Source organism: Hemitrygon akajei, chromosome 12 (genome assembly GCF_048418815.1).
Source record: "Hemitrygon akajei chromosome 12, sHemAka1.3, whole genome shotgun sequence".
Classification (NCBI taxonomy): Eukaryota; Metazoa; Chordata; class Chondrichthyes; order Myliobatiformes; family Dasyatidae; genus Hemitrygon; species Hemitrygon akajei.
This window is the reverse complement of record NC_133135.1, coordinates 8,917,668-8,940,128: the sequence shown is the minus strand read 5'-3', so window position 1 is coordinate 8,940,128 and position 22,461 is coordinate 8,917,668. Positions and strand designations below refer to the sequence as shown.

At 41.8% G+C, this 22,461-nt stretch overlaps 1 protein-coding gene across 15 annotated transcripts in view; it reads left to right on the top strand.

Moving 5' to 3' along the window:
• Positions 1-22,461, top strand: part of adgrl2a (adhesion G protein-coupled receptor L2a) — an 852,977-nt gene that overhangs the window by 812,549 nt on the left and 17,967 nt on the right. For all 15 annotated transcript variants that reach the window (XM_073062547.1, XM_073062548.1, XM_073062549.1 and 12 more), the window contains 3 exons: positions 5,011-5,102; positions 14,515-14,683; positions 20,570-20,698. In XM_073062547.1, coding sequence (XP_072918648.1) covers positions 5,011-5,102; positions 14,515-14,683; positions 20,570-20,698 — 390 coding nt within the window. The remainder of the gene's footprint in view (positions 1-5,010; positions 5,103-14,514; positions 14,684-20,569; positions 20,699-22,461) is intronic.

Below are 22,461 nucleotides of genomic sequence, written 5' to 3'. Positions count from 1 at the left end.
TGTCGTCATTGGAGATTATAAGAATGGGAGATTATTGATGATCTTGGTACTGATGATTCTGACAGGGCTTGGATGCTTGAAGATAAAGATTTAATTTATTGAAACATAACACAAAATGCATTGTTTGTATCAAGAGTGTGCTGCCTCTCCTTTTGTTTTGCTGCCTTCTCCCTGTAACTTTTGATGCCCTTTGTGATCAAGAACTAATCAATTTCCATTTTAAATGAACCCAACAATTTGGCATTGGCCTTGTTTCTGAAGCTGTGGTACCTGGTCCTATCTAGACTCTTCACATCCATTCTTTCCAGGCCTTCCAGTATTTGATAGGTTTCAGTGAGATCCCCCACTTTTTTCTAAACTCCAATAAGTCCAGAGCCATCTTAACCTTTTGATTCCCAGGATAATTTCCATGAATCTCCATTGGACGCTGTCCAAAGCTAGATCTTCATTGTACTTGGAGTACTGTGTGCAGTTCTGATCACCTACCTGCAGAGAAGATATGATCAAGATTGAAAGAGTGCAAAGAAAATTTACAAGGATATGCCAGGACTTGAGTTACAGGAAAAGGCTGAATAGGTTAGGACTTTATTCCCTGGAGCATAGAAGAATGAAGGGAGATTTGATAGAGGTTTACAAAACTATAAGGGGCATAAATAGGGTAAACACAAGCAGGTCTTTCCCACTGAGGTCGGATGAGACTACAACTAGAGGTCATGGGTTAAGGGTGAAAGGTGAAATATTTAAGGGGAACATGAGGAGGAACAGTGAGGATAGGAATAGAATGAGGTGGCAGATAAATGAATGCATGCCTGAAGGATGGGAAGAGGGGGCAGGGATTCAGATTTCTGGGTAATTGGGATGTCTTCTGGGGCAGGTGTGACCTGTACAAAAGGGATGGGTTAGACTTAAATCTGAGGGGGACCAATATTCTTGCAGGCAGGTTTACTAGAGCTATTGGGAGTGGTTTAAACTAACATGGCAGGAGGATGGGAAGTAGTATGATAGAGCTGAGGATGAGCCAACAGGTTTACAAGTAGATGATGTAGTATGTAAGATGAATGTAAGGAAGAACAAGCCAATGATTGGGTACAAACACAGACAGAGCAAAGAGTTAAATTGTACCGTAGAGTCAAAATTCAAAAGGGCAAAGAATGCAGGACTGAAGATGCTGTATTTAAATGCGCGAAGCAATTGGAATAAGGTGGACGAAGTCATAGCACCATTAGATTGGTCAGTATGACGCTGTGGGCATCACGAAGTCGCGGCTGAAAGAAGGCCATAGTTGGGAGCTTAACTTCAAAGCATATACTTTGATTCGAAAGGACAGGCAGGAAGGCACAGGCAGTGGGTGGCTCTGTTGGCACGAAATAGAATTACATCTTCATAAAGAGGTGACATAGGGGACAGAGAATGTTGAATCCTTAAGGGTGGAAAGAAACCATTACGGGAATCATATATAGGCCTCCAAATAGTAGCTAAGTTGTGGTGTTTTGATTCCGAAGGAAGCTAGAAAATGCATATAATAAGGGTACTTACTATCACAATTGTAATGGGGGACTTCAATATGCAAAGGGATTGGGAAAATCAGGTGATGTTGGATTGCAAAAGATGGAATTTGTTGAATGCCGACGAGATGGCTTTTCAGAGCAGCTTGTGCTAAAGCCGACTCGGGGAAAGGTTATCTTAGATTGGGTGTTGTGTAATAATCCAGATCTTATTAGGAAACTTAACATAAATTTAACATTAACTTAGGAGGCAGTGATCATAATATGATGAATTCATTCTGCAGTTTGATATGGAGAAGCATAAGTCACATGTATCAGTATCGCAATGGAATAAAGGGATACAGAGGCATGAGAGAGGAGCTTACCCAGGAGGGTACTGGCAGGGATGATGGCAGAACAGAAATGGCTGAAGTTTCTAGGAATAGTTCACAAGGTACAGGATAGATAAGTCCCACAGAAGAATTAGTTTTCAAATGGTAGGGGTAGGCAACCATGGCTGACAAGAGAAGTTAAGGACTGCATAAAAGCCAAGGAAAGGGCATCCAAGTTAGCAAAAGTGAGTGGGAAGTTGGATGATTGGGAAGCTTTTAAGATCCAACAAAAGACAACTAAAAACAGTATAAGAAGGGAAAATATGAAATATGAAGGCAAACTAGCCAGTAAGACAAAGCAGGATACCAAAAGTTTTTTTTCTGTTATATCAAGAGTAAAAGTTGATATTGGACCACTATAAAAATGATGCTGGTAAGGTAGTAATTGGGGACAATGAAAAGGCAGATGAACTTAATGAGTACATTGCATCAGACTTCACTGTGTACGATACTAGCAGTGTACCAGAGGTCCGTGAGTGTCAGGGAGCTGGAGTGAGTGCCATTGCTATTACAAAGGAAAAAGTGCTAGGCAAACTGAAAGGTCTTAAGGTGGACAACTTACCTGAACCAGATGGACTACATCCCAGAGTACTGAGAGAGGTGCTGAAGAGATAATGGATGCATTGGTCATGATTGTTCAAGAATCACTTGATTCTGGTATGGTCCTGGAGGACTGGAATATTGTAATTGTCTCTCTCCTCTTTAAGAAGGGAGGAAGGCAAAAGAAAGGAAATTATAGGCCAGTTAGCCTAACCTCAGTGGCTCAGAAAGAGTTGGATTCTGTTTTAAGGATAAGGCTTTGGGGTACTTGGAGATGGATGATAAAATAAGTCAAAGTCAGCCTAGTTTCTGTAAAGGGAAATCTTGCCTGACAAATCTTTTAGAGTTCTTTGAGGAAGTAATAGGCAGGGTGGACGAAGGAGAGGTAGTGGATGTCATTTACTTGGATTTTCAGAAGGCATTTAATAAAGTGCCACACATGAGGCTGCTTAACAAGATAAAATCCTATGGTGTTACAGGAAAGATACTGGCATGGATAGAGGAATGGCTAACAGGTAGGAGACATTGAGTGGGAATAAAGAGGGCCTTTTCTGGTTGGTTGACTAGTGGTGTTACTCAGGGGTGAGTACTGGGACCACTACATATCACATTATTTGTCAGTGATTTAGATAATGGAATTGATAGCTTTGTGGCAAACTTTGCAGAAGATACGAAGATAGATGGAGGGGTAGGTAGTGCTGAGGAAGCAATGCGATTGCATCAGGACTTGGACAAATTGGAAGAATGGGCAAAAAAGTGGCAGATGGAATACAATGTTGTGAAATGTACGATATTGCATTTTGGTAAAAGGAACAATAGTGCGGACTATTATCTAAATGGGGAGAAAATGCAAACATCAGAAGTGCAGATGGATTTAGGAATCCTCGTGCAAGATTCCCAGAAGGTTAATGTTGCCATTTATTTCAAGGGGAATAGAATATAAAAGCAAGGAGATAATTCTGGGGCTTTATATGACATAGTCAGACTGCACTTGGAGTATTGTCAGCAGTTTTGGGCCCCATATCTCACAAAGCATGTCTTGTCATTGGAGAGAGTTCAGAGGAGGTTTATGAGGATGATTTAGGGAATGAAAGTGTTAACATATAAGGAGCATTTGGCAGCTTTGGCCCTGTACCCGTCGGAATTTATAAGAATGCGGGGGGGGTATCTCATTGAAACCTACCAAATGTTGAAAGGATTAGATAAGTTGGAAGTGGAGAGGATGTTTCTTCTGGTGGGGGTATCCAGAACTAGAGGGCACAGACTCAAAATTGAGGGGTGACTTTTTAGAACAGAGGTAAGGAGCAATTTTGTTTAGCCAGAGAGTAGTGAATCTGTGGAATGCTCTGCCACAGACAGCTGTGGAGGCCAAGTCCGTGGGTATATTTAAAGCGAAAATTGATAGTTTCCTGATTGGTCAGGCCATCAAAGGATATGGTGAGAAGGCCATATGGGGTTGAGGGGATCCGGGATCAGACATGATGAAATGGCAAAGCAGATCTGATGGGCTGAATGGCCTAATTCTGCTCCTGTGTCTGATGGTCTTATTGGTTATGGTCCAAATGCATGGTGATGGGACTAGGCAGAAAAAACAGTTCCATGTGGACGGGATAGGTTAAAGGGCCTGTTTCTGTGCTGTGGAGTTCTATGACTGCATGATTGTAAGAGTCTCTGAAATGCCTCTAATGTATCTTCCACGATCCCTGGAAGGGCGCTTCACACTCCCACCACTCTTTGTAAGAAAAACCTTTCTGATATTCCTCCTGTATTTTCATCTAATCTCCTCTGCACTCTCATGCAAAGTTAAAAGTTCAAAGTAAACTGATGATCAAAATACGTATATGCCACCATGTATCACTCTGAGATTCATTTTCTTAGAACATAGAACATAGAAATTTATAGTACATTACAGGACCTTCGGTCCACAATATTATGCCAACCATATAGCCTACTCTAGACACTCCCTAGAATATCCCTAGCGCATAGCCCTCTATTTTACTAAGCTCCATGTACCTACTTAACAGTCTCTTAAAAGACCCTATTGTATCCGCTTCCACCACCGTCACTGGCAATGCATTTCACACTCCACCATTCTCTGTGTGAAAAAATTACCCCTGACTTCCCCTCGGTACCTATTACCAAGCACCTTAAAACTATGCCCCCTTATGTTAGCCATTTCAGCCCTGAGAAAAATGTCTCTCATCAACTTATACACCTCTATCAGGTCACTTTCATCCTCCGTCGCTCCAAGGAGAAAAGGCCAAGTACACTCAACCAATTCTCTTGAGGTACACCCTCCAATCCAGGCAACACCCTTTATGGGCATTCTCAGTCATACAAATAAATACAATAAGAATCAATGAAAACTGACAAAGAACCAAAGTGCAAATTAAGACAAACTGTGCAAATACAAAATAAAGTAATAAATCAGTTAATAAATAATACTGAGAACATGAGTTGTGGAGTTTGTGAAAGTTCACCTATAGGTTGTGGGTTCAGTTCGGTGTTGAAATTAGTGAAGTTATCTACACTGGTTCAGGAGCCTGATTAATATGTGAGTATTAGCCATAACTGACCTTTCCTTTTGTTGGCAGGTCAACATCTTCTTCCTGATCGTCACCGTCTACAAAATGGTGAAGCACACACCGACACTGAAACCTGACTCGAGCAGGTTGGAGAACATCAAGTAAGCTTTGGGGAATTTTGTGCGGAGGGTGTGGCGGTGGGGTGCGTGGAAGACTTTGTGATGCATGACCTAATTGCTCCTCTGTTGCCTTTTCCAATGGTGGACTGGACCCTGTTCACTGAGTTCAATCTATCCATGACCATCCAGACCCAACAAGACTATGCTGGTTCTGAACAGAGCACTCTCTACTGCTAATTATTATTACTACACCTGTTACATCATTGGCATTTAGGGCTGCAATGAAGGTCCTCCATCTCTGTGTCTTTACGGAAGGATTCTTCATTGCTGTTTGCATACCAATTATTTTTTGACCAGTCAGGGTTGTTAGCCCTGAGCTGAACCCCTAAACCAGGAGGATTGTTGAACCACTCTAAGTCTGGCCTCTACACTTTGACCTTTTTGGCATGGGTGACTGGAGAGCCAAAGCACAAGGCCCTGACTCCAGCCAACGTAGCTCTCTGAGTTACCTTGACACACAAGCCTCCAAATCACGACAAGGTTTGGGTCCTTTTGGAGGTCTGCTTGGCTATTTATTGTTTCTTTTGACTTCCTGTCTAATTCCATAGAAACATACAGCTCTGAAACAGGCTCTTTGGCCCAACTACTCCATGCCGACCGAGATGCCCATCCAAGCAAGTCCTTTTGCCTTTGTTTGGCCAATAGCCTTCTAAACCATTCCAATCTATATATATGTCCAGTTGTTATTTAAAAGTTGTTACTGTAACTTCTTTAACCACTTTCTCTGGCTGCAGATTCCATCCTTTGTTTAAAAGTACCTGTCAAACAGTATTTCAAATGTTGTAGCTGCCTCAACCACTTCCTCTGTGAGCTCATTTCATATACAAACCACCCCTGATATAAAAGAATAGCTGACCTCCTCTCTCCCCACCCCCCCACCAAAAAGTTCCTGTTATATCTTTCATGTCTCACCTTAATCTCGTGTCCTCTGTTTCCTTATTCGTGAACCCTGGAAAAAAAGACTGTGTATTCACCTTATCCGAGGCCCTCATTATTTTATATACCTCTTTAAGGCCATCTCTCAGTTTCCAATGGTGTAAGGAATAAAGACCCCGCCCATCCAACCTCTTCCTATAACTCAGTTGCTTAATCTCCATGTAATATTTTCTCTGCACTCCTTCTAGTTCAATAACATCTTTTCTATTGCCGTTCGACCTGAACATTGTACTCACACGTGTGTGTTTTCACCAGATTGCTGTACACAATGACCTCTTAATTTTTATAGTCATTATCCTGACTTCTTGAGACCTGCATGCCAAAAGCTTTCTTCACCACCCTGTGACTCCACTTTCGGTGAGCTGCATACTTGTCTTCCAAGGTCCCTCTGTTTTACACCACCACCCAGGACCCTGCCGTTCACTGTGAAAGTCCTATGTGGATTTGACTTCCCAAACTCTTCCAGGCACTGAGTTCCAATTTGTGTTTCCTGCATTGAAAGATTCCTTCACATTCAGATTTATGTATCACGTGTATATTGAAACATACAATGAAATGTGTCATCAGGGGTTAACAACCAGCACAGCCCAAGGATGTGCTGGTGGCCGCCCACAAGTGCCACCACACATTCCAGCGACAACATAGCCTGTCTACAATGTACAGCAGAACAACACAAAATGAAGCTCTTTCCAACCCACTCACACATAAAAACAGGCCTCCAACCCCTGGACAAAACACCTTGGGGCCTCTAGTCCTTAGTCCTGTATTCTCAGACTCACAGGCAAAAGAAAAAACTAAATCTTTTCTGCTTGCACGTGATCTATATCACCACCATGCCCCCCACCCCAACCATTCTCTCCACATCCCTGCATTTTCACCGGTCCTTGATCACAGACATTGGCCCTTCGTCCTCCAGTCCTTGGCCTGGATCATCAGCACCCCAGGTAACATTGGTTCAAAACTGTAAATCTGCAACCCTGGCCCTTGACCTTGCTTTGATTGGTAGCAGCTCCTCCCTCTCTACCCCATTTCGGCCCTCTGGGATCGTGTGCACTGTTTCTCAACTCTTTCAACCTCCCTTACTCTAAGGTGAGAAATTTCCAACTCCTCCAGTCTAACATCGGAGCTGAATTCCATTGTCCTTGCACAAGGTTATTGAACCTTACCAGGAGTAAAGCAGTGATCTGTGACCCTAAACCTCTCCCAACCGGGTTCAGTTCCCTTTCTCCGTAGCATGGCCAAAAAGGTCAGTTTTGCTTGGCAATTTCAGGTTCTGAATAGAAGCCAAGTAAGTATTAATCTCAGTCTCGAGGGCTCACATTTGTCAGAAGTGAAGTAATTTCACTGGTATTTTAGAAACCCGGGCTACTGTTTGTATGGATATTTACCATGCCTTAATGCAGTTTGTTTTGCTAAATGGCTTTTTCGTCCTTGGTCGTGGAAAGTATTTCTTCATAATCTTGCACTCTGCAGAGACTGAAACGGCTTGTTTGTCAACAATCCAGTGGCTGTCAAGGGGCTCTGTGATAACTACAGTCTCGGCTTGTTCAATAACCGCCAGCCACATAGCAACTTATGGTATTTGCATAGAATAATGACAGAAGATATTGTTCTATAACAGTGCAGTGCAGCTTGGGAAATTGGTTATCAGGAACTAGATGCTCTGTTTCCAAGGACAGTGAAGGCCATTTTTGGGAAAAGAATTGGACTAAGACTCTCAAGGAGGAATACACACACCAGTCCTGATAGAGGGATCAGAATTGGAAGGAGTGCGCAAATCGACACAGCTACAAAGAAGGCATGAGAGCTGCCATATTTCATGAGAAGTTTGAGGAGATTTAGTCTGTCTCCAAAAACACTCACAAATTTCTACAGAGCATTCTGACTGGTTGCATCACCATCTGGGGTGGGATTGGGGGAACTACAGAGATTCAAAAAAACCTGCAGGGAGTTGTGAAATTAGTCAGCTCCATCATGGGTACTAGTCTCCATAGTATCCAGGATGTCTTCAAAGAGCGATGCCTCAAAGAGGTGGTATCTGTCATGAAGGACCCCAATTACCCAGGGCATAGCCTCTTCTCATTGCTACCATCAGGAAGGAGCTACAGAAGTCTGAAGGCACACACTCAGCAATATAGGTGAATGGACTTTGAGCCCATAAACACTACCTCCCTACTTTTCTTTTTCTGTTTTTGCACAACTTATTTAACTATTTAATATATATACTTGCTGTAATTCACTTTTTTTTCTATTATTGCATTGTACTACTGCCGCAGTCAACAAATTTCACAGCCTACGCTGGTGATATTAAACCTGATTCTGATTCTCATCATAGAACATGGAACATTACTGCACAGTACAGGCCCTTCAGCTGACCCTTTAACCTACTCCAAAATCAATCTAATCCTGTCCTCCCACATACGCTCCATTTTGTATTCATCCACGGGCCTATCTAAGAGTCTCTTAAATGTCCCTAATGTATCTGCCTCTACCACCACCCCTGCCAGAACGTTGCAGGTACCCACCACTCTGTATAAAAAAAAACCTACCTCTGACATTTCCACTATACTTCAATCACCTTAAAATTACACCCCCTCCCTGTTATGTTTTGTAACTTCAAAGCAATAAATCAATTCAAAGGAAAACAAGAGAGTCACAAAATGCAAGTCTTAGTTTACATTCTACTTTAAGCGGGGTGCGCACACGTCTCGTGATACTGTGATGACATATGCAATTCACGTATTTATACATGTAACCCATAATGAAATATTTAAATGAACAAGAATGCTTAATATACCAACATATTAACAAGATTACTGAAATATTAAATACGCAGTGTTTGTATTAGCCATTTCTGCCCTGGGAAAAAGACTCTGACTTGATCAATGCCAGTTATCATCTTGTACACCTCTGTCAAGTCACCTCTCATCGTCCTTCACCTCAGAGAGAAAAGCTCCAGCTTACTCAAACTATTGTCATAGGACACACTCTCTAATCCAGGCAGCATCCTGGTAAATCTCCCGTGTACCCTCTCTAAAGCTTCCACATCCTCGCTATAATGAGATGAACAGAACCAAAAGTCATACTTCCAAGCTGCAACATTACCTCATGGCCCTTCAACTCAGTCACCCAGCTAATGAAGGCCAACACATTATACGCTTCCTTAACCAACCTATTAACTTGTGCGGCAACTGAGAGATCTATGAACGTGGAGCACAAAATGCATGTTTCTCCACACTACTGAGAATCTTGCTATTAACCCTGCATTCTGCCTTCAAGTTTGACATTTCAAAGTGAATCACTTCAGAATCAGAATCAGGTTTGATATCACCAGCAGATGTCATAAAATTTGTCGTCTTTATGGCAGCAGTACAATGCAATACATAATAATATAGAAAAAAACTGAATTATGATAAATATATATAAAAACACACACAAAATGCTGGAGGAATTCAACAGGCCAGGCAGCATCTATGGAAAAGAATAAACAATCAACATTTCCATTCACCATAACATCATTAGACAAAGGAGCAGAATTAGGCCATTTGGCCCATCTAGTCTGCTCCACCATTTCATTATGACTGATCCATTTTCCTCTCAGCCATAATCGTCTATCTTCTCCCCGTATCCCTTCATGCCCTGACCAATCAAGAATCTATCAAACCCACCTTAAATATATATAAAGACTTGGCCTCCACTGCCACCTGTGGCAAAGAATTCCACAGATTCACCACTCTCTGGCTAAAGAAATTCCTCCTCATCTCCATTCTAAAGGATGCCCCTCTATTTTGAGGCTGTGTCACCACTGTGTGGTAACATAGACTTTCCCACCATAGGAAACATCCTCTCCACATCCACTCTATTAAGGTCACAACACTCATCCTTCTGAATTCAAGTGAATACAGACCCAGAGCCATCAGTCGCTCTTCATATGACAAGCTATTCATTCATGGAATCATTTTTGTGAACCTCCTCTGAACACTCTCCAGTTTCAGCACATCCTTTCTAAGATAAGGGGCCCAAAACTGCTCACAATATATCAAGTAAAGCTTCAATAATGTTTCATAAAGTCGCAACATTATATCCTTGATTTTATATTCTAGTCCTCTTGAAATTAATAAACATTGCATTTGCCTTCCTCACCACAGAATCGACCTGCAAATTAACCTTTGGGGAATCCTACTCAAGGACTCCCAAGTCCCTTTGCACCTCAGTTTTTTTGTTTTTCCTTCCATTTAGAAAATAGTCAACCCTTTATTTCCTTCTGTCAAAGTGTATCACCATATACTTCCCAACACTGTATTCCATCTGCCATTTCTTTCCCCATTCTCCTAATTTGTCTAAGTCTTTCTGTAGCCTCTCTACTTCCTCAAAACCACCTGCCCCTCCACCAATCTTCGTATCATTTGCAAAGTTTACAACAAAGTCCTCAATTCCATCATCAAAATCATTGACATATGACGTAAAAAGAATCGGTCCCAACAGACACCTTTGTGGAACACCACAAGTCACTGGCAGCCAGCTGGAAAAGGCTCCATTTATTCCCACTTTTTGTCTCCTGCCCATTGGCCACTCCTTTATCCATGCTGGAATCTTTTCAGTAATACTACGAGTTTATAGCTCGCTAAACAGCCTCATGTGTGGCACGTTGTCAAAGACATTCTGAAAATCCAAATACACAAAATCAACCGATTCTCCTTTGTCTATCCTGCTTGTTGTTTCTTCAAAGAATTCCAACAGATTTGTCAGGCAAGATTTTCCCTTGAGGAAACCATCTTGAATAAGGCCTATTTTATCATGTACGCCCAAGTACTCTGAGACCTCATCCTTACTAATCGACTCCAACATCTTTCCAAGCACTAAGATCAGATTAACTGGCCCATAATTTATTTTCTTCTGCCTCTCTCCCTTCTTGAAGAGTGGAGTTGCAATTTGCAATTCTCCAGTCTTCCAGAACTATTCCAGATTCTAGTGATTCTTGAAAGAAATGGCTCCACAATCTCTTCAGCCACCTCTTCAGAACCCTGGTGTGTACATCATCTGGCCCAGGTGACTTATCTACCTTCTGACCTTTCAGTTTCCCAAGAACATTCTATCTTGTTATGGTAACTTCACACACTTCATGACCCCTGACACCTGGAACTTCCACTCTGCTGCTAGTGTCTTCCACAGTGAAAACTGATGCAAAATACTTATTCAGTTAGTCCGCCATTCCATTGTTCCCCCACATTTCCAACTCTCCAGCATCATTTTCCAGTGGTCTGATATCTGCTCTCACCTCTCTTTTACACTTTATGTATCTCAGGATATTTTTGGTATCCTCTTTAATATTATTGGGCCAAGACCCTTCATCGGGACTGGAAAAAAAAAGACAAGAATTCAGAGTAAGAAGGTGGGGAGGGGGGAGTTGTGGTTGGAGGATGTACAAGGTGATAGGTGAAACCAGGAAAGGAAGAGGGTGAAACAAAGAGCTGGAAAGTTGATTGGTGAAAGAGATAAAGGGCTAGAGGAGGGGGAATCTGATAGGAGAATGTACAAGACCATGGAATAAAGGGAAGGGGGAGGAGCACCAGATGGAGGTGATGGACAGGTAAGGAAAAAAGAAATATGAGTAGTGAGATAGTGTTCATGGGTTTAATGACCATTCAGAAATCAGATGGCAGAGGGGAAGAAGCTGTTCCTAAATTACTGAGTTTGTGCCCTCAGGCTTCTGTACCTCCTTTCCACACTAACAGTATGAAGAGGGCATGTCCTGGGTGGTGGGCACTGCCATTTTTAGACACTGAGGATACTATGGAGGCTAATGCTCATGATGGAGTTGACTAATTTTGCAACTCTTTAACAACTAATTTTACACTTTACTTTTTTCTTGGTTTAATTAACAAGGTAAGACCAGAAGACATAGAAGAAGAATTCGGCTATTTGACTCAAGTCTATTCCACCATTAAATCATGGCTGATTTTCTTTGACATGATTCTCTCTGTTTCTCCTTAAGCCCCTTATCAATTACAAACTAGCATCCTCTGCTTTAAATGCATCTAGTGACTTGGTCTCCATAGCCATCTGTGGCAATGAATTCTACAGATTCACAGCCCTTTGGATGAAGGAATTCTTCCTCATCCCAGTTTTAAAGGGGCGTCTCTTTATCCTGAGGCTGTGCCCTGGATCCGTGGCTCTCCCACTACAGGAAACATCCTCTGCATGTCCACTCTAACCATCCCTTTCAGAATTCAGTAGATTTCAGTAATATGTTCCTTAATCCTTCTGAATTCCATTGAGTACAGGCCAAGGGATATCAGATGATCCTCATATGTTAAGCCTTTCATTCATGGGATCATTCTCGTGAACCATTCTTGGCGGAAGTAACAGAGTAGTGGTTGATTTTTATAGCTTTGAACAATCCAGCACACACACACACACAGTCGGCCACATGCACTCTCCTGAGTCAGAATATTTACTGCCACACATTATATGGGTACTGATGGGTCTCTGTCCTGGGGCTTCCAACCCATTACCACACAGACTGCAACAGTTAATGAAAGGGTCTCAACACTACTATCTCAGCTGTACTTAGAGATGGGCAAAGTGAAAGGAAATTTATTACTTCCTATAATAAATAGATACTGAGAGACCGATATCCTAAATACTAAAATAAAAGCAATTTAAAAATGGAACTGCTCCTATTGGCATACCTGACTTTACTCCAGTGAACTTCGGGAAATGGCGACTTCCTTTGGTACATTCTACAAATGTTGCAAATCGAAGACTTTGTCAGAGTTTTGGGCAGTTTATTTTTTTATTTCTGACTGTGGAGATTTAACAGGCTGAACATTTTTGCTGTGCGGAAATATGAAAGGAACCACAAGGCAGTGGATTGTAGTGAGACCACACACGCCCCTGCCGAAGGTTTACTCATTGTGGCTGAGCACCAGTGCAGTGCCTTTTCCAGCAGTTCTCCTCGTGGTCGGATGCAGTCTGGGATGGCACTGAGCACAATTTGTAAGAAAGAGAGAAAAAAATCAAAATTGCTTCTCAGTTAATGTTTGTTGCTGGAATGCTGGAAAAACCAACCGGCTGGGTTCTGGAACCCTGGGAGGCAGTTGAGGATTTAGGCTGAGAGTGGGGTTAGATGGGGAGAGGAAAGCCAGAAGGGAACATGATGCCCATTGATGTTAGCTGGCAAGACGTTTGAAAACCATTTCCCTGCAGACAGCATGGACAGAGACAGAGAAGGAGGGAGAGGGGGAGGGAAGGAAGGGGAGAGAGAGGAAGCAGGAGAGAGAGAGAGAAGCTGCAATATTTTCCTCCATTTTTCTCTTTCTTCTTACCTCTGCTTCTGCTCACATACTGCAGTAGTTACAGTGTTCGTGAAGACTATTATAACAACACTTACTAGGGTAAGAGATGTGAAAGTGTCACGGGCAGAAATAAGTGTTGTTGCTATTACTAAGGAGGAGTTGCTTAGGAAGCTGAAAAGTCATTTGAATGCACTTCCTGTACCGGATAAAGTGGCCACTAAGTGTATGTTCGTGGTCTTCCATTGCTGTAGCCCATCAACGTTTTTGGAGATGCTCTTTGCATACCACTGTTGTAACACGTGATTATTTGAGTTACTGTTGCCTTGTCAGCTTGAACCAGTCTGGCCATTCTCCTCTAACATCTCATTAACAAGGCGTTTTTACCCACAGAACTGTTGCTCACTGGGTGTTTGTTGAACTACTCTCTATAAACTCTAGAGACTGTTGTGCATGCAAGTCCCAGGAGATCAGTAATTTCTGAGATACTCAAACCACCCCATCTGGCACCAACAATCATTCCACAGTCAAAGTCACTTAGATTACTTTTCTTCCCCATTCTGGTATGTGATCTGAACAAAAAATGAACCTTTTGATCATGTCTGTGTGCTTTTATGCATTGAGATGCTGCCACAGGATTGGCTGATTAGATACTGTACTGACATACAGGTGTACCTAATAAAGTGGCAGCTGAGTGCGTACGCTAACATTTTTGCCAATTGGTGTAAAGTGATACAAGTGATAAAAGATCAATAAAAAAGGCTGATGTTCCTTGTCCTCTGTTGGTAAGAAAGATTTTTTGGCTGGTTCTCCGTTCGAACAATGGGTGTAAACAGTTCTCGTCAATGTGGAAAGGTTAAAGTTATTAATATCACACGACTACATTTTAATTCAAGAGAAATCTGTTGCCTAAAGTGAAGGTCACTGATCTGAGTGGGAGAAAGAAGCATTCTTCATATCAGCAACCCACATAGCTGGCTGGAATGGAGCTAGAATGTAAAAGGAGAGATCATACTTAATCTGCTTACTGGAGGAGACAGCTGTAGTATTAATGGTTAAAAGCTGCTATTAGGCTGTGTCTTTTAAAGTGGCATTTATGTAGGTTTTAACCTAATCAGCTTTATGCTTTTTTTCTCTCTCTCTCCCCCCCCCCCCCCCCCCAGGTCCTGGGTTATGGGTGCCTTTGCTCTTCTCTGTTTGCTCGGCTTGGCTTGGGGATTTGGTTTGCTCTTCATCAACGAAGAGTCCATCGTCATGGCCTATCTCTTCACAATCTTCAACACTTTCCAGGGGATGTTTATTTTTATATTTCACTGTGCTCTGCAGAAAAAGGTAAGAGACTGTCCAGTCCTGGGACAGGGTTTGCTAGTAAAAACGCAAAAACTCAGCAGGTTGGGCGGCATCTGGAGAGAGAAACAGTTAATACCACGAGTCTATAAATATTTCTGCTTTGTCAGGGTTCACACAGTGACCTAAATAGAGAGAGGAGAGTATGTGCTGTTAAAAGTACATACATGGATAAACACACACACACACACATACGTGCAGATGCAGAGACGCATACACACTCCTGAACATGTGCACAAACACAAGTGCAGATACATGCACACATACACAAGACACAAGCGCACAGACACACTCACCGTGCATGTGTGCATGCACGCACATGGCAGACACATACATGGACACACACATACACAAATACATAAAATCTCTTACCACATTATTTAAAGTTCAAAGTAAATTTATTATGCCACCATAAATAGCTCTGAGATTCATTTTCTTGCGGGCATTCACAGTAGAACAAAGAAATACAATAGAATCAATGAAAAACTACACACAAAGACTGACAACAAAAAGATAAATTGTACAAATGAACGAAACAATACTGAGGACAAGAGTTTGTTACACTTGTATACCGAAAAAGAATCACAAGCATTTCTGTGAAAATGTCAACAGACTCCTGTGTCCCATGTCCTCTGAGAACCAGGGAGATGAATCCCATTTCTCATCTTACCAGATATACCGTTTGTCGGACTCTCACAGTCCAACGAAATACTGATTAGTAGGTTAATTAGTCATTGTAAATTGTCCTGTGATTAGGTTAGGGTTAAATCGGTGGGTTGCCAGACGGCGCTGCTCGAAGGGCTGAAAGGCCTGTTCCGCACTGTATCGCTAAATAAATATATAAATTGTTATTTCCTTTGTAGTTTAACTTTCTTATTCCTGTTTGCATTTTTATAAAAATTAGCAGTGCTTTATATCTGTATAGAAACTTGGTTTTACTGGTGGGTATCATATTACTTGAATAGGGGCTATTTTATTGGTTAATTTAAGCAATGGAATTTGTATGGAATTTAATGTTATCAGCAAACTGGTACAAGAAAACCAAACCATGTTGAATTGGTCTCTTTGTCCCTGTCTTCCCCACCTTCCCCCCCCCCCCCCCCACCCCCGGCAAGGTTTTTGTCTTTTGCTTTTTTTCTCCTGCCTTTTATTTTTGTGACGCTTAATAAGCAACCAAAAGCAAAATGTACCTCGGATGAAATATATCAGGATCCATTGATCCCTCTCCATCCTCTCTGCAAACTAGCATTAACTTATTTCAACAGTCCTGATGAAGCGTCTTGTCCAAAATGTCAACTTTTTTTCATAGATGCTGCCTGACCTGCTGAGTTCCTCCATCATTTTCTGTGTGTTGCTCAAGATTTCCAATATTTGTAGAATTTCTTGTGTTTGTTAATTCGTTTTGGGCCATTCCCAGTTCTGATGAAGTATTGTTCATCTGAGACCTTAACTCTATTTCTCCCTTCACAAACACCGTCTGACCTCAAAATTTGTTATCAAAGTACATACATGTCACCATATACTACCCTGAGATTCATTTTCTTGTGGGCATTCACAGTAAATGCAAAGGAACAAAAAAAACTAGCAGAATATTAATAGTAAATAAGCAATAAATATCAAGAACATGAGATGAAGAGTCCTTGAAAGTGAGCCCATAGGTTATAGAAATAGTTCAATGATTTGTTGAACAAGTGAAGTTGAGTGAAATTATCTTCTCTGCTTCATGAGTTAGATGGTTGAGGAGCAATAACAGTTCCTGAACCTAGTGAGTGTTTACAGCATTTTTAATTTTTTTTATTTCTAGCGGCTAGGCTATTTTTTGGATCCATTAATAGATGTTATTAGAACATTATTGAGGCGGCACAGTAGCGTAGTGGTTAGCACTGTGATTTACAGTACAGCTGACACAGGTTCCATTCCCACCACTGTCTGTGACAAAACTGTAAGTACTCCCTGGGTTTCATCCGGGTGCTCTGGTTTCCTCCCACAGTCCAAAGATGTACCGGTTGGTAGGTTAATTGGTCGTTGTAATTGTCCCGTGGTTAGGCTAGGATTAAATTGGAGGATTTCTGGGCGGTGTGGTTCAAAGGGCAGGAAGGGCCTATTCCCCACTGTATCACAATAAATAAAATTAATTGTGTGAAATATTGACAGTCCTGCAGTGGTACTTCCCCTCTGCCATCTGATTCCTAAATGGACATTAAACTCGTGAATACTACCTCACTTTTTTATATATATATTGATTTACCTATTATTGTTAGTTTATTATTTTTTCTTTTTCTTCTATATAATGTATTGCATTGTACTGTTGCTGCTAAGTTAACAAATTTCACGACACATGTCAGTGATAGTAGACCTGATTCTGACTGAATGTCTGGGGAACCCTTTAGCCCATTAAAAAATAAACAGTTGTGGACGCTCAGTGGGCCAGAGTGGTGCATGTCTGTCCAAGGGTGGTCATGGTGGCAAGTTCGATAGATGCATTCAAGAAGCTGTTTGATAGGCAATTAACAGAGGGTGTACAGCCATTGTAATGCCAGAAGGAAATTCCCGCAGTGGCCACTTTATTAGGTACACCTACTTGTTAATGCAAACACCTAATCAGCCAATCACATGGCAGGAACTTAATGCATAAAAGCATGCAGACGTGGTCAAGAGGTTCAGTTGTTGTTCAGACCAAATATCAGAATGGGGAAGAAATGTAATTTAAATTGTCTTAGGAATGATTGTTGGTGCGAGAGAGGGTGGATTGATTATCCCAAAAACTGCAGATCTCCTAGAATTTTCACTCTAGAGTTTACAGAGAATGATATGAGAAAACAAAAATAAATATCCAGTGAGTGCCAGTTCTGTGGGCAAAAATGCCTTGTTAATGAGAGGGGTCAGAGGAGAATGGTCAGACTGGTTCAAGCTGACAGGAAGGTGACGGTAACTCAAATAATTACACATTACAACAGTCGTGTGCAGAAGAGCATCTTTAAACACACAAGGCTGTCGAACCTTGAAGTCGGTGGGCTACAACAGCAGAAGTCTACACTGGATTCTACTCCTGTACCTAATAGAGTGGTCACTGAGTGTAGCTGCAGTTACAAAGTCCAGTACAGATAGACAACTAATGTGCAAGGGCCTTAATGAGGGAGATTGGGAGATCAAGAGTTCATCTTTCAACACATGAGAGTTCCTTATAATTAGAGGAAACAGGCCAAACACAGGCAAATGGGGACAACTTGATTTGATACCCTGGTCAGAATGGCCCAGTTGGACCGACGGGCCTGTTAACTGTTTAGGAAGAAACCTTCAATGATTTTGTGATCCACCAGGGAATAAGGCCAAACATAAAGTGATTTCTCATTGGGAAAGAATGTTGCCAAATCCTCAATGTATTTATGTCAAACTTTTATCATCTTAAAACTATAATTCTGTTTGATCTAATTAATGAGGCCTGTTTAAAACTGCATTTACAACCAGTCTGTTGACTTTTATTAACAATAATGAAATGTCTGCCAAGTTCTCCAGCAACGCTCTGGGTAAATGGTCCCTCTTAAAATCAGAGAGCTGATCACAGACGATTTGAAGCCAGCGTCAGCCTGGAGACTTAAGATCTTTAGATGCATACAAGCCTAGTGCAGGCAAATTGAACCAGCTTGGTTAGCATGCACCAGTTGGGCTAAATGTCCTGCTTCGAAAGTTCAAAGTTCCAATTAATTTTATTATCAAAGCACATATATATCACCATATACGACCCTAAGATTCATTTTCCTATGGGCATATCAATAACTGTATAGAATAATAACCATAAGAGAATAAATGAAAGACCACCCAACTAGGGTGTTCAACTAGTGTGAAAGACAACAAACTATGTAAATACAAAAAGAAGAAATAATAATAAATAAATAAGCAATAAATATTGAGAATATGAGATGAGGAGTCCATTGGTTTGTCTCAATGATGAGGCAAGTGAAGTTATCCCCTTTGGTTCAAGAGCCTGATGGTTGAGGGGTAGTAAATGTACACTTTGAGAAACAATAAAATTGTGAAGATTACTAACAGATGTCTGTTTATGACTTAAAAGTTTAATTATATCTTGGAAAGAAAGTAGGAATTTATTTATTTATTTAGAGATACAGCACGGAATAGGCCTTTCCAACCCTTCCGAGTCATGCTGCCAGCAGCCCATGGATTTAAAATCCACAAGATTATTTTAAAATGTTTATTTTTCTGTCTGCTAAGCTGTAAGGAGCGGTTGGGCGAACTAGGACGGTTATCTCTAGAGCGTCAAAGGCATAAGGGGAGATTTGAAAGATGTTTATTAGATTTATGAGAAGCATTAATAGAGAGTCGGAATGCTTTTCTCAGCGTAGGAATGCCAGATAGAGGAGGTTTTGCATTTTTGGTGGGAGGGGATTAAGTTAAAAGAAGATGTACAAGGAAGTTTGCCAGTTTTGTTTTGATGGGTTCCATTGGGTTTCATTATTTTGTGGCTGCCTGCAGGGAGACGAATCTCAAGGTTGTATATAGTATACATACTTTGATTATAAATGTATTTTGAACTTTGAAGTTTTTTTTTTACACAGTGGTATAGGTACTTGAAACGAGTTGCCAGGGGTGCTGGAGGGAGCAGATATGATAGAGCTGTTTAAGAAGCTGCCAGATAGCTTAATAGTCTGATAGAATACATGGAGAATGGAAGGATATGGATTATGAAAAAAAGTTTAATAAATTAGTAAAGTTAGTTAATTAGAAAGTTAATTTAACTGTTCAATATATCAACTTCCACTTTAAATATACCTAATGAATTACACAGACTCACCACCCTCTAGTTAAGAAGGTCTATGGTGTGCTAGCCTTTGTTAACCAGGGATTGAGTTCAAGAGCTGCGCAAGGTAATGTTGCAAATAATAAAGACAGGCGATTCTGCAGATGCTGGAAATCCAGAGCAACCTGCAGAAAATGCTGGAGGAACTCAGCAGGTCAGGCAGCATCTATGGAGAGGAATAAACAGTTGATGTTTCAGGTTATGGAGCTCAGAAAAATAAAGGGCTATGGGTAATCCTAGGTAATTTCTCAGTTAAAGACATGTTTGGCACAGCTTAGTGGGCCCAAGGGCCTGTATTGTGCTGTAGCGGTGTGCTACACGCAGCGCTAAAATAGCGACACGGAGTCGGTAAACTGCAATTAAAGATGATTTATTCGAACTTCACAGTCTTGCTTTAAAGCCTCCCTCATCCCGCCCTCCCCGGGCGCGGATGCTGTAAGGGACACGTACTCACAAACCCCCCGCAGGCTTTTTCCCTTTGTTGCGGACCTGGCCTTTGTGCCGGCGCGCTGGCTATTTTTGATCCGGTTCGAGTGCGCTAGGAAGTGGGTCGCCACAGTGCTGTAAATTTTCTGTGTTTCTATGTTTCGAAGACCCTTCATCAGGACTGCAATACAAACTGTGATGTTTTAGCTTCAATGTTTTAACATCTGTGGATACTACAGTTGACTACACAGTTGATGTTTCAGGACACGATCCTTCCTGAGTCCAGCTGAAGGGTCTCAGCCCAAAACATCGACTGTTTATTCCTCTAAACAGGAGATCCTGCTGATGCTGGAAATCCAAAGTAACACACAAAAGGATGGAGGAACTCAGCAGGACAGACAGAGTGTATGGAGCAAAATAAACAGTCGGCATTTCGCAGAGACCCTTCATCAGAACCTCTCCATAGATGTTACCTTATCTGCTGAGTTGCTCCAGCATTGTGCTAATCGTTACTGATCAGCTGAAGGGTTTGTTCCTTTGCAGTACTGTTCTACATTCTGTGTTCTGTGTTACATATCAGCCATGCTTTTCAGTATCCCGTAAACACTCGCCGCTTTTCTCGTCCGCAGGTCCGCAAGGAATACCTGAAGTGTTTCCGTTACGCTAACTGCTGCGGCAGGCTCACCACCGAGAGCTCGCACAGCTCAGCAAAGCCCTCCACCAACAGGACCAGTGCCCGCTACTCCTCCGGCAGCCAGGTACTCCGAGGGGCGACTTACGAGTCTCAGTCTGAGCGGATCAGGGGTCGGAAAGAGTGGGGTTTAACCAGGACGCCCAAAGTGATTAGAAGGGAAGGAGGAAATGGTTTTGACTCAGTTTGTTACAATAGGACGAAGCATACTGAAGCGGTGGTGGAGTGTTTTCATGAGGGAACTGGAGGTGTTCTTTGGGAATGGACATTAAAATGGAACTGATCGAGTAGCTTGCTCTCATAACAGGGTGCAAATTCTCTTCTGCCTAACTTGAAGGTGCCTTTTCCATGATGCTTCTGATCTTACTGCACCTATTATGTGAAAATGGTTGGACAATGGGATCGATTTAAGGGGAGAACTGCCCCAGTACTGTGTTCCTAGAAACAAGCATGTTCTTCTTCTCTGAGCTTTCCTGCAGTAACTTGATGTTTTTGCCAGTCTCTGTCACTGAACTGCATGTGCATTGTGGAAACTGACCGGCTCTCCCTAACAATGCTGACACTGCTCAGTCTGCCTCATTACCTAGCCTTCTGCAGACCTGGCCAGAATGGTCCTCAGTGTGCTAGGTCAAGCCATTTCCAATCTCTGTACCCGTCTGATTGTCTTTAAAACGTTGTTGTTGAACCTGCCTCAACCATAACACATAGGAACAGAATTAGGCCACTCATCTGATTGTGTCTGCTCTGCCATTTCGTCATGGCTGATCAATTATCCCTCTAAACCTATTCTCCTGATTTAACCACTAATCTTTGATCTCCTGACTAATTAAGAACCTATCAACCTCCACTTTAAATATACACAATGAGTTGGCCTTCATAGCTGTCTGCGACAGATTCACCACTCTCTAGGGGAAAAAGTTCTCCCTCATCTCTGTTCTGAAGGCATGTCATTGTATTCGGAGGCTGTGCCCTCTGGTCCTGGACTCCCCCACTACAGGAAACATTCTCTCCACATCCACTTTCAATATTCAATAGGTTTCAATGAGATCCTTCCTCATTCTTCTACATTCCAGTGAATTAAGACCCAAAGCTATGAAATGTTCCTTATGTTAACCCCTTCATTCCCTGAATCATTCTCATGAACCTCCTCTGACATCCTTTCTTAGATAAGGGACCCAAAACTGCCCACGATACTCCAAGTATGTATACTTACTCACCCAACCCCTCACTTCTTCTTGGAAAAGTGTCATATCAAGCTACCAGAAATGTGGTGGACAATATTATCCAGTAATGCAGCAACACCTCAGTAAATATTATTAAATTCAAGATTATTTAATGTCTTTTCTAGTAATCAAGTGTCAAGGAAAACATAATTGTCACTCCACATCCAATACAGCATATTAAAAACATACTAAGATAAAGAACACAATAAAAAACAAGAAATATTATTACGTAAACACGAGGAAATCTGCAGATGCTGGAAATTCAAGCAACACACACAAAATGCTGGTGGAATGCAGCAGGTTAGGCAGCATCTATAGGGAGAAGCGCTGTTGACGTTTCGGGCCGAAACCCTTCGTCAGGACTAACTGAAAGGAAAGATAGTAAGACATTTGAAAGTAGGAGGGGAAGGGGAAAATGCAAAATGATAGGAGAAGACCGGAGGGGGTGGGCTGAAGCTGAGAGCCGGAAAGGTGATTGGCAAAAGGGATACAGAGCTGGAGAAGGGAAAGGATCATGGGACGGGAGGCCTCGGGAGAAAGAAAGGGGGAGGGGAGTACCAGAGGGAGATGGAGAACAGGCAGAGTGATGGGCAGAAAGAGAGAAAAA